General features: G+C 46.5%; 1 protein-coding gene across 7 annotated transcripts in view; it reads left to right on the top strand.

The window, feature by feature from the left end:
• Window positions 1–12,680, top strand: part of LOC142584906 (uncharacterized) — a 140,212-nt gene that overhangs the window by 30,749 nt on the left and 96,783 nt on the right. For all 7 annotated transcript variants that reach the window (XM_075695247.1, XM_075695248.1, XM_075695246.1 and 4 more), the window contains 2 exons: window positions 7,859–8,029; window positions 11,760–11,832. In XM_075695247.1, the coding sequence (XP_075551362.1) occupies window positions 7,929–8,029; window positions 11,760–11,832 (174 nt within the window). In that variant the 5' untranslated portion in view covers window positions 7,859–7,928. The remainder of the gene's footprint in view (window positions 1–7,858; window positions 8,030–11,759; window positions 11,833–12,680) is intronic.

Raw genomic sequence — 12,680 nt, forward strand, 5'->3', positions numbered from 1 at the left:
TCATTCTTCTTTCCATAGCTCGTTGCAACGTCCTCAATTTAAGTGGAACCCTTTTCGTAAACCTCCAGGTTTCTGCCCCGTAGGTGAGTACTGGTAAGACGCAGCTATTATACACTTTTCTCTTGAGGGATAATTCCAACCTGCTGTTCATGATCTGAGAATGCCTGCCAAACGCATCCCAGCCCATTCTTATTCGTCTGATTATTTCCGTCTCATGATCCGGATCCGCCGTCACTACCTGCCCTAAGTAGATGTATTCCCTTACCCCTTCCAGTGCCTCGCTATCTATTGTAAACTGCTGTTCTCTTCCGAGACTGTTAAACATTACTTTAGTTTTCTGCAGATTAATTTTTAGACCCACTCTTCTGCTTTGCCTCTCCAGGTCAGTGAGCATGCATTGCAGCTGGTCCCCTGAGTTACTAAGCAAGGCAATATCATCAGCGAATCGCAAGTTACTAAGGTATTCTCCATTAACTTTTATCCCTATTTCTTCCCAATCCAGGTCTCTGAATACCTCCTGTAAACACGCTGTGAATAGCATTGGAGAGATCGTATCTCCCTGCCTGACGCCTTTCTTTATTGGGATTTTGTTGCTTTCTTTATGGAGGACTATGGTGGCTGTGGAGCCGCTATAGATATCTTTCAGTATTTTTACATAGGGCTCGTCTACACCCTGATTCCGCAATGCCTCCATGAGTGCTGAGGTTTCGACTGAATCAAATGCTTTCTCGTAATCAATGAAAGCTATATATAAAGGTTGGTTATATTCCGCACATTTTTCTATCGCCTGATTGATAGTGTGAATATGGCCTATTGTTGAGTAGCCTTTACGGAATCCTGCCTGGTCCTTTGGTTGACGGAAGTCTAAGGTGTTCCTGATTCTATTTGCAATTACCTTAGTAAATACTTTGTAGGCAACGGACAGTAAGCTGATCGGTCTATAATTTTTCAAGTCTTTGGCGTCCCCTTTCTTATGGTTTAGGATTATGTTAGCCTTTTTCCAAGATTCCGGTACGCTCGAAGCCATGAGGCATTGCGTATACAGGGTGGCCAGTTTCTCTAGAAGAATCTGTCCACAATCCTTCAACAAATCTGCTGTTACCTGATCCTCCCCAGCTGCCTTCCCCCTTTGCATATCTCCCAAGGCTTTCTTTACTGCTTCCGGCATTACCTGTGGGATTTCGAACTCCTCTAGATTATTTTCTCTTCCATTATCATCGTGGGAGCCACTGGTACTGTATAAATCTCTATAGAACTCCTCAGCCACTTGAACTATCTCATCCATATTAGTAATGATATTGCCGGCTTTGTCTCTTAGCGCATACATCTTATTCTTGCCAATTCCTAGTTTCTTCATTGCTTTTAGGCGTCCTCCGTTCCTGAGAGCATGTTCAATTCTATCCATATTATACTTCCTTATGTCAGCTGTCTTACGCTTGTTGATTAACTTCGAAAGTTCTGCCAGTTCTATTCTAGCTGTAGGGTTAGAGGCTTTCATACATTGGTGTTTCTTGATCAGATCTTTCGTCTCCTGTGATAGCTTACTGGTATCCTGTCTAACGGAGTTACCACCGACTTCTATTGCACACTCTTTAATGATGCGCACAAGATTGTCGTTCATCGCTTCAACACTAAGGTCCTCTTCCTGAGTTAAAGCCGAATACCTGTTCTGTAGCTTTATCTGGAATTCCTCTATTTTCCCTCTTACCGCTAACTCATTGATCGGCTTCTTATGTACCAGTTTCTTCCGTTCCCTCCTCAGGTCTAGGCTAATTCGAGTTCTTACCATCCTTTGGTCACTGCAGTGCACGTTGCTGAGCATGTCCACATCTTGTATGATGCCAGGGTTAGTGCAGAGTATGAAGTCTATTTCATTTCTAATCTCGCCGTTCGGGCTCCTCCACGTCCACTTTCGGCTATCCCGCTTGCGGAAGAAGGCATTCATTATCGGCATATTATTCTGTTCCGCAAACTCTACTAATAACTCTCCCCTGCTATTCCTAGTGCTTACGTCATATTCCCCCACTGCCTTGTCTCCAGCCTGCTTCTTGCCTACCTTGGCATTGAAGTCGCCCATCAGTATAGTGTATTTTGTTTTCACTCTACCCATTGCCGATTCCAGGTCTTCATAGCAGCTTTCGACTTCCTGGTCATCATGACTGGATGTAGGGGCGTAGACCTGTACAACCTTCGTTTTGTACCTCTTATTAAGTTTCACAACAAGACCTGCCACCCTCTCGTTAATGCTATAAAATTCCTGTATGTTACCAGCTATATTCTTATTAATCAGCAATCCGACTCCTAGTTCTCGTCTCTCCGCTAAGCCCCGGTAGCACAAGACGTGCCCGTTTTTTAGCACTGTATATTCTTCTTTTGGCCTCCTAACTTCACTGAGTCCTATTATATCCCATTTACTGCCCTCTAATTCCTCCAATAGCACTGCTAGACTCGCCTCGCTAGATAATGTTCTAGCGTTAAACGTTGCCAGGTTCATATTCCAATGGCGACCTGTCTGGAGCCAGGGATTCTTAGCACCCTCTGCCACGACACATTGTAAAGTTGAAAATATTTACATAAAGTCTACGTGGCCACGTCATCTCGTCATCGCTGCTTCCGATGACACGTCGTTGAGCCCGCCGATGCGTCGTAGACTCGACATCACTGTGTCCGACGTTCGGTCCATGGTTGGCCTGGTCGGGGGGTCAGGAGGGTGGAGTGACATATGCCTGGATCGCCCGGCCAACTCCGCAAGCTGCGGTTCGTAGCCGCAGGGAATCGGGGAAGCGGTGCCGTCAGCCTGTAGCTGCAGCTTCCAGTGGGAGGTCCACTCAGCTCGCCGGTCGTGGCCGCGGCAGCTGAAGAACTGCTTCCACTGGGTTGCCGCCATCTCTGCGATCCACCTGTCCTGTTCGGCCTCCAGCCCCTTCAGCCCACCTTCATCCCAGAGCGTAGCTGGGCCGCTCTCTTTGGCTACATGTCCCTTCTCCCATTGGCCACGTAGCTGCGCATGCACTTTTGCGCTTCTTCTTCTGCTTTCATATTGTATTCTTTTTATTCGTACGCTCTTATTTTCCATCTTCTTTTTTCTTTATTTCTGCCATCGACTCCTTGTGTCTTCTTGTTTTCTTCTTATCTTCTGCTTTTTCTTCTTCTTTCTTTCTTCCTTTATTGGTTCATGACATATTATGCCCACCTTCGACAGTTTTTCCATATGAAAAACTGCTTCTTTGAAGAATTGTTGCGGCAATGTATTTCTCAACTTCTATAGAAGGTGGTTCAGGGTCCCTTTAAACCATTTCATGCTTGTATTTAACACTCGTAAGTTGCCCCCTTCCCGCCCCTCTCCACACTATAGAATAAAGACTTACTGCGCAAGACTGAAAACAGACAACATAAAGAGAAGGAACATGACGAAAGCTTGAGTGCAAAGCTATCTTCATCTTCCTTCTCTTTGTGTCATGTGTTTCCCATCTTGCACAATAAATATCAGGCCCTAATAATGAACCAACTAGGCCTGCAAGATTCTCTGCCCATACTATTGACCTTTAGAATTCTGACCTGGGAATATCTGTTCTCTTTCATTACCACACTTGATGGCAGTGTAACTTTGTAACCTTTCTTTCTTTAATTTTTAATAATTTATTTTTTTGGAGGTCTTGTAACATGTCTCTAGTTTTTTACAAGCATACTTTTGTAACCATGCACTTTGTACCCACTCCTGCAATAGGCCCCTTTGTAGAGGCCACTTGCAGACACAAGGGGGGATGAGCATAGGCTGTGAACTGAACGTATTCAATCTTTTGCCCTGGTTACCAAAAAAAATAATGATGCGACAGACTTGCCGTCTGAAATGCTTAGCCTGTAAACTTGAGCCACGTTTTTGACGCTACAGATTCTAAGAAAAAGCAGGCTTGAACAAATGTAGGAACTACTAACGCAAGCTTGTCACATCCAGATAAGAGACACTAGGTCACTAGTGCACCGACAGCACTATTTTGCTCAGAAACATCCCCGGACTGTTTCTTACCGATGTATTGAATCGACTGTCTCCTTCTCCTTTCTTTCAGTATGTCATGGCAGGTGTGCTGCATGTACCAGGCATATTGCTCTTGCGCGACACCCCAAGAGGGCCGGCAGTCAGGGCATCATGGAGTTCTTTGAGAACAGTAGCACGAAGTTGCTTGGCGAGAACAAGCAGAAGCTCCAGGCTATCGGGAGTGGTAATACGACTTTAAAAAATGTTGTCGTGAAGCTCAAACAGACGGAGCGATGGGTCGGGCTGATGAGAGTGAAGGTCACCTATTATAGATCATAACATGTCGTCGCTTTTCTGTTGAGTGCGGATGTTGGCCAGATCTGAAATAGCCATGACAAAGTCCCCGGTGTCATGCTTGCCGGGGTCGGGAAGGTCTGCAGGGTAGTGTGATAAACAGTCAGCATCTTGGTGCATCCAGCCTGACTTGTACAGAACGTCAGAGGTGTACTCTTGTAGCTGTAAAGCCCAGCGACCAAGCCTTCCTATGCGTTTCTTCAGTGATGAGAGCCAGCAAAGGTTGTGGTGGTCTGTGACGACAGAAAACGTGTGGCCATATAAGTAAGGGTGGAATTTTGCCACAGCCCAGGCTAAAGTGAGGCATTCATGCTCATTTACCAAAAAATTCTGCTCCGACGATCAGAGAAGGTGGCTGGCGTAGTTAATGGCACGTTCCTGGTCATTCTGGTGTTGGGTGAGGACTGTACCTATGCCGTGGCCACCAGCGTCTGTGTGAACTTCTGTAGGGGTCGAAGGGTCAGAATGCACGAAAATAGGTGGTGACCAGGGTTGTGAATGCGATAGCTTGTTAGTGACCCCAAGAAAAACGGACTTCCTTCTTGAGTAGGTCAGTAAGTGGCTGGGCAATGTTGGCAAAATTTCTGACAGAGCAGCAGAAGTAAAAGCACAAGTCGACAAAGCTTGGACATCTCTGACTGAGCAAGGAACAGGGAAGTCTTGGCCAACTTGCACCTTGTCGCGGTCAGGTTGGACACCAATGGCACTAACAAGGTGACCAAGAACGGCTATGTGCCGCCGAGCAAAATGACACTTAGAGGAGTTAAGTTGCAGTTAAAACACATCGAGAATGGCCGACAGGCAGGTCAGGTGGTTCTCAAAAGTAGGCGAAAAGACAATCACATAATCAAGATATCAAAGACAAGTAGACCATTTACAGGCCCTAAGGAGGGAGTCTATTGTCTTGAAGGTTGCAGGGCATTACACAATCCAAAAGGCATAACCTTGAACTGGTAAAGACCATGAGGTGCAACGAACGCAGTCTTCTCTCGGTCCATGGCATCAATGGTAATCTGCCAGCGTCCGGAGCGCAGGTCGATGCAGGAAAAGTATGTGGTTCCGTGGAGGCAGTCCAAGGCGTCATCAATTTGGGGCAATAGGTATATGTCCTTGCACTTGATGTTCAAGTGTCAGTAGTCAACACAAAAAATGCCAGCTGTCGTCATTCTTTTTGACTAGCGCCACGGGCTCACTAATGTCTTTTGTGAGCATTTTGTTCACTTTGCCTTGGATCTGTCGACGTTCGGCGAGGGAGATACGATAGGGATAGCGGCGGATAGGGGTCGCGTCCCTGTGTCGATTTGATGCTAGACAACAGATGTTTGACTCAAAGAATGATCGTTGAAGTTGAAAATGTCATGGTGTGACTACAGGAGGAGGTGAAGGTCAGCAGCTTGAGCAGGAGAAAAGCCAGCAGGGATCATTCTGTCAAAAACATCGTGTGGTGAACTGGTTTTGGTACAAATGAAGGATGAACAGGAGGGACTGGAGGGATCCAACATGTAAATTTCGCAGTCCTTGGCAGCAGTGATGGCGGCGAGCGACGGGCCTGCTGGAATCAGTTGAGGAGAGGTTCTGAAGTTTAAAATGGGAATGCAGATGCGATTGCCAGCAGGAGGCTAGTCGCACAGTCAATTAGGGCAGAATAAGTTGTGAGAAAGCCCATACCAAGTATAACGTCATAAGGACATCGCTCAAGAATGGCAAATAAAACAGAAGTTTGGTGACTGGCGATGGTGATGTGGGTGGTGCACATTTCAAGGACAGCGAGAGTTCCTCCATCAGCCACTCTTACAACACGGGATACAGGAGGTGTGACCACCTTCTTTAGGAGTCGGCGAAGACCAGAGCTCACAACAGAAATATGAGCCGTGATGTCGGCAAGTGCAGAGATGGTCACTCCATCAACGTCAATGTCCATCATCGTTGAGTCAGCAGAGTAACTAGATGGTTGGGGCAGAGTTGTGGATGCAGCGTAACTTCCAGGCGCTGTATCTTCTAATTTACCAGAGTGAAGGAGCCACGGTTGCTCGGCGACATCGCGTGGCAAGGTGGCGGGGAGGTGGAGTATGGATGGCGGAAAGGTTGTGAACGCAACTGGTAACCTCTAGGTGACGGCGAGCAGCTGGACCGTGTCGTCTCATTGTCAGGATTGTATGGGTGTGCTGCAGATGGTGGTTCAAAAGGACCGCAATCAAGGCGGCGAGCAAGGTCAAAAGGTGGAGTACGTTGTGGGAACAACCAGCGGTTGTTACAGTAGTGAGCGACGAGCCTGACACGGCGGCAGTTAAAGCAAATAGGTTGATCATCTTCAGTTCTCCAATCAGCAGGGTTCCGAGATCGTGGAGCAAACCTTTGATAACAGGGGAACGATGCCAAGGTCCCAGAAGTGGATGCACATACAACTGTCCATGGCGCAAGCAGCAAGAACTCCAAGATTCGCTAGTTCGCTTCGCATGATGGTTTGGACGAGTGAAACCGCTGGTGTGTTCGAGTCGCCGGTGTTAGAGTTGGCAAAAAGGCTAGCTGAAGCTATCGCTTTGATTTTGCGGTGGACAATCCTTGTGAATTCGGACGAAGGCGGTGAAAGGTGAGATGGCAGCTGCTCTGAACATGAAGACATGGTGGTGGTGTTGGAAAGCCGGGCGAATGGTCGTTCTATACGGCAGTTCTGGGCCTGTTCGAAGTGCTGGCACTCCTGTATCACGGTGTTGATGGTAGCACAATTTCTGCACATGAGCAGATTGAATGCATCGTCCACTATTCCTTTGAGGACGTGGCCAACCTTGTCAGACTTTGGCACGTTGCTGTCAGCTTTTCGGCACAGCGGCAGCAAATCTTGCATTTACGACAGGTATGACTCCGTGGACCTTTGGGCTCGAGTTGACAGCTGTTTCTTCGCAGCGATTTTGCGACTGGAGGCCTTACCGAACAGATTGTGAAGCCTTTTGCTTAAATGTATCCCAGCTGCCAAGTTCGGCCTCATGATTGTTATACCACAACTTCGCCGTTGGGCTCAGATAAAAGACCACATTGGCCAGCATGACGGTCAGGTCCCAGTAGTTGTGATCGCTCGCTCATTCATATTGTGTCATCCATGCCTTAGTGTTGGCGTCATTGGGCCCATTGAACGTTCCAGAGTCTTGGAGGTGGGCTAAAACAGTCATGGTCTGGGACGCAGACGCATATTCTGGCTGATGTGCCATGGTGGTTGCACTGCAGTGCCAACCGCTTCGAAGCTCTGTCGTGTGATGAAAGTACCCCGCACCTCCGTCAATGTGTGACGGGGCGTTAAATAGATGAAAGTGAAGAACGATTTATCAGACTATTTACAGGGATGGCCAAGATGGCTTAACGCTTGCAATATCCTGGCCATCGTCGTCTTGTTCTTTAGTCCAAGGAGGTGGCTCGTAACATTATTGAGGTGCAAAGGTTCAATAAGCTTATTTGGTGGTCTGTGCCCGCCCTATGCCTGTCTTTGTGTGCAGCAATTAGGTGAGCTTAAATGTCTTGCGCTGCTTGTTCCAGTGGTCGACGTCGCTGACTGGCGTCGGCAGCTGCGGCGCCCCATGGTGCCTGGTGTGCCCAGCCAGGGGCGATGGACACAAGCTGCTCCTCCCCGAGGCAGCAGCAACAGCATCATCACCTCCCCCACCATAACCACCTCCCCACAACAGCTGCAGTGGTCATCATTGACAGGTGAGCATGTCACACACAGGTGTGGCTTGCAACCATTTCAAGGGACACTAAAAGAAAATATTAAGTTGGGCTAGATTGATAGATTATTCTACCATCATTTCCTGTGTGCCAATATACCACTTTGTTGCTGAGAAAACTGCCACTTAAGTTCTCACTGCTGCTTCTCAAATTGAAGTGTGCGTGTTAAACCAGACGCATTTATCTAATCTCCACATGACCTCCTCCTAAGCCCCTGTTTGTGAATCAGCTAATGCTGGCACCACATGAAAGGTACGGTAGTTCATAACAGGTGGAGCCACTCCGATTTGCCATTTTCCCCATTTTATCGCTTACACAAGCTAAATCTTTCATTCTAGCTCGACTTAACATTTTCCTTTAGTGTTCCTTTAAAGGGAAGCTGAAGAGTCTGTCGAATTCAATAAGACGCTCATATACGGATGCGGGAACCTTATAAACCATGTAGGTAAAATTTTGGGTTTTTTTTTTTTTTCAATTAGGAGCGACGTAATCGTCGGTTGAAATTGCGCTGTAGCTCCGCCCCCCGTCGAATGCCGCGCGCTGCTGCTGACGCTGACGATGCGAGCGGAGACCGGAAACCACGGTGTTGTGGCGTTAACTCTAGTGTTTCGTTCCTTCGCAGCGTCCGCGACCGTGCCTGACCGTGCTTGTTTCTGCGTGCGTGCCATCGTAATGTGCTTCGATCGACCCTGCATTCCTTTGTTGGTGCGTCTGCGTGTATGTAGAGTGGTAGTCAACGTGCGTGGTAGTCAACGTGAGTGGTAATCAACGTGAGTGGTAATCAACGTGAGTGGTAGTCAACGTGGTAGTCAACAGATGAAGGTCACTGCACGTACTGCATGAACCGGGAAGCTTTTCACGCGCTTAAACCGTCTTTGTAGATTGCCGACAGCTTTGGACAGCGCACAAATGCCGACGATCGCATCCCCCGCTTACGTTCCACGAGGAGGCATGCAGGAACACAACACTACAGTTGTTTGACCGGAAACGAGCTCACTAGATCGGCGAAAGATCGGCAAGATCAATAGATCGCTTTGCACAAAACATACTCACCAAAGAGCATTTCCAACACGAGGAGATCCCAAGACTTTGCTTTCGTTCGCGTCGAAAGCACTGCTCGCACCAGCATCGTTTGATTCTTCGAGAGGCCGGCTCTTCGCAATCGGCTCGTACGTGTAGGGAGTAACGCCGAACTCCTCCGAAAAATGCAGTCTCTCTAAATTTTCCATTACCGTCTCAGAAAAACAGCACCAAACTACCTGGCACCACGCTTCATGTGTAGCGGCAGCGGTCGGTTACTAAAGTTGACGTCACGACGCGCCCGACCAATCACAGGCGGCAACTAGACGCGCGAGCTGGGCGTGTCCGCTGCTGCACTTTTCGTCGAAATAAAATATATTTGCGCTTTCTTTTGCTCAATTTCGATACGATATTCGAATTCGGAGGGTTGAAAACCATTATGTACAAATGTTCACTCATTTTTTCTGAAAAACCTTTCAGCTTCCCTTTAAAGATGCAAAAGGTTTGCCTGTGGTGGTCACGCATGCACTTTAGATTAGCAACACACATAGATGTTGGGCCTATGGGTTCAATTTTGAGTTGAGCAAGATATTGTTAAAGACATGCCCATGGCCAGTAAAGGGTAATTGGAAACAATAAAAAATATGTATATATATTGGATATTGTTTTTGTTACATATTACTGAAGATTTTGTTCATTGACTGTTTTGCTGTTCTAATGTTTTTAGCTGCTCTAGTTTGCTATCACAGGCTGTCAAATTTAACATCCTCACTACTTATGTCTGAATGTTCGGGAACATGTGGATTATAAGTAGTTATAGGTACTTAACGATTTGCCTAGTATTTCTTTGCTCCAGTTACGCGATGGAATTTTTTTTATAGGCGCAGTTTCTTACATGATTTATTGTTGGATACATGGATAAACTAGAGCAAAGCTTGAGATAGGTTTTAGATAGGTTACAAGCCCTGGTCAACACAACTAGGGCTTGCATTTTGAATAATTTCATTTTTATCATGTCTTGCACTGGAGAGCACGATCCCAGCAGTGACAGTTGCGTGGCAGTCTGAAGCCTCGTCTGAACTAATGACAAATGTCCAGAAAAAGGAATAATGGCTGTGGATCGTTAGAGAATACAGCCCCAGGGGCATGTGGCTATAGTAAAAGCAAGACATGTCATGTGAGCAGCCTGCAAGCAAGTTCTGCAGTGTGCACCCACTAGAAAAACAAAGCAAGTGAGAAACCCACAGTAATCAATTTTGTTTTGGATGCTGGACTAGATTTTGTCCGTTCCCACGTTCCTCACAAGATAAGACGCATGTGCTCCAGTATTTTCAGGTTTGTGAGCGCCCGTCTGTAAACGAATTAGTCGCGCATCTACGGAAGGGTCGTGCGGCCCAACATCTCACGGCAATGCTTTGAGTCATGAGAAACAACATAGAAGTAAGTTCTCTAAACTGATTCCAAACTAGGGGAAGTGGCAGTAGTTTCAAACGGCTGCAGTGGCAGCCACCATAGAGCAAACCAAAAAAACAAATAAGTTTTGATGGAAGCTGAAGGGGGCGACAGGGCAGTAGGAATTATTTTGAGAAGTCATGGAAGGTTGCGGCAACTACGGAGCAACGCTGGGCGGTACTTTGTTCTGAAAAGGCGCATCCTTTTTATAGATGTTCAGTCGCCACTGTTTGTGTACGATGGTACTCATCACAGGGTTAAGTGCTGTTTGCTGTGGAAAGCAATGTTAAAACATCAGCCTCACAGAAGGGGGCTCACCTAAATGTGGTCTTACTAGGAAGTATATTTGTGTTAGGAGACAGGTTACAGCAAAGGTCCCAACTTCCTTTTTTCCATCAGTGTTTCCTGCAGAAGAAAATAAGCCACATATAATTTTGTATCAACCACTGTGGTGGCTTAGCGACTGTCTAATTCTTCCAGTAAGCATGAGCTCATGAGTTTCATTCCCGGCTGTGGCTGCCGCATCTTGTTGCAGGGGAAATGCAGAAATGCCCATGTACTTAGATTTAGGTGCACGTTGGACAACCCCAGGTAATAGAAGTCTATCTGAAGCACTCTACTATGGCATCCTTCATAAGCCACTGTGCGGTTTTGAGTCGTTAAACCTCACACTTTAAGTGTTTTTGCATTGGAGAGAGCTTTGATTTTTAAAATAAGGCATAGCAGCTTCATAGACACCCGGAACAGAATAAAATGGCCTTGGTTTCCTGGGAAATAATTTTTACTTGAATGCTTTTATGGCAAATCAGTTCTGCTGAGACCTCCAAGGTAGAGGAAGGTTCGTGAAAAGGAGAAATTGTCATCCACCTGACTGTAGCACGAAGGTACGAAAAAAAACCTGTACGGGTTTCTCAGAAAACAAAGCTTTGCTGCTGAAGAAAGATTTGACCTGGTCTGGGGTTCGAATGTGGGAACAATGCCTTTCTGGAGTGGTCGCTCTACAATCTGGGTTTCCTTCTTGTTTCCTTTGGGTTTCCTTTGTTGGTTTCCTCAGTAACTTCATGCTAGGGTTGGGTGGATGACACTCTTTCCCGTTCATGAACACTTTTAGCTGCAACAAAGAGAGCATTGATGTTTTTTCTGCATATGCATCCAGAAATGCATATTCACTGCAGTGCAAGAAATGCAGTTTTGTTTGTGGTAGTTGAGCAAAGGATCTTTGGCTTGTCATGCAATGCAGGTCACCTGCCCGTAGTACGACAAGTCCTGTCGCTGTGTGCAAACTGACGCCTTCTCAGGAACAACAACAAAGGGTGAGTGCTGAATGCAAGCATTGTTTTTATTTTAACGTGCATATAACTGCGAAAATTCAAAATTGCACAAGCCAGTGCTTCTGTGGAGCACAGTGTCGCAGACTACAAGGGCGAATCAGAAGTTTTTGCTGCTATTTTTTATTTTAGCCAAATTACGGCTGTAAATGCGGAGTCAACGTATCCATTCCCAGTGGTGGACCTTTCTTGGACCGGCCCAGCCTTATCTGCCGGTAGCTATGCGGCTCGGTGCTGCTGTCATTTGTTGACAATGGCGGTTGTGCTTCACATCTCCACGGCGTACGAGCAACGAAGTGCAATTCGTTTTCTATGGAGCTAGGGACGAATGCCCATCGAAATCCACAGGGAATTGCAGCCCACGTTTAGGGAGAGGGGTCTTGCTTTGAGAAGTTCCTTGCAGGACAGCAATTCAAGTGCAACGATGAAGCCAAGACAACAGTCTGACGGTGGCTCCACAGTCAGCCGGATAAATTCTACCACAGGGGCATCTCAAATTTAGTGCTGTGATAGGACAAATGTCTGAACTGGTGTGGGAACTATTAGGAAATATAGTGTAAGGTACGTAGAAAAGTATGTATATTTGTAATTACCTGTATGTACCTTATTTTGGCTAATAAAAAATAGGAACAAGGACTTTCTGATTTGCCCTTGTAGGTCACGGTGTCTCACCTTGTAAAAGAAGTTTGTTGCATGCTTCAAAAATGTGTCTTGTTGATAAGGGTATTCCCCATCTGCAGCTGTTTTTTTTTTTGTTTGTTAGTGAAAAGCTTTTGCCAACTAGATCGTTACTAAAACAGTTTGCACATGATAAACGTACGGTATTTTCTGGA

Source organism: Dermacentor variabilis, chromosome 6 (assembly GCF_050947875.1).
Source record: "Dermacentor variabilis isolate Ectoservices chromosome 6, ASM5094787v1, whole genome shotgun sequence".
Classification (NCBI taxonomy): Eukaryota; Metazoa; Arthropoda; class Arachnida; order Ixodida; family Ixodidae; genus Dermacentor; species Dermacentor variabilis.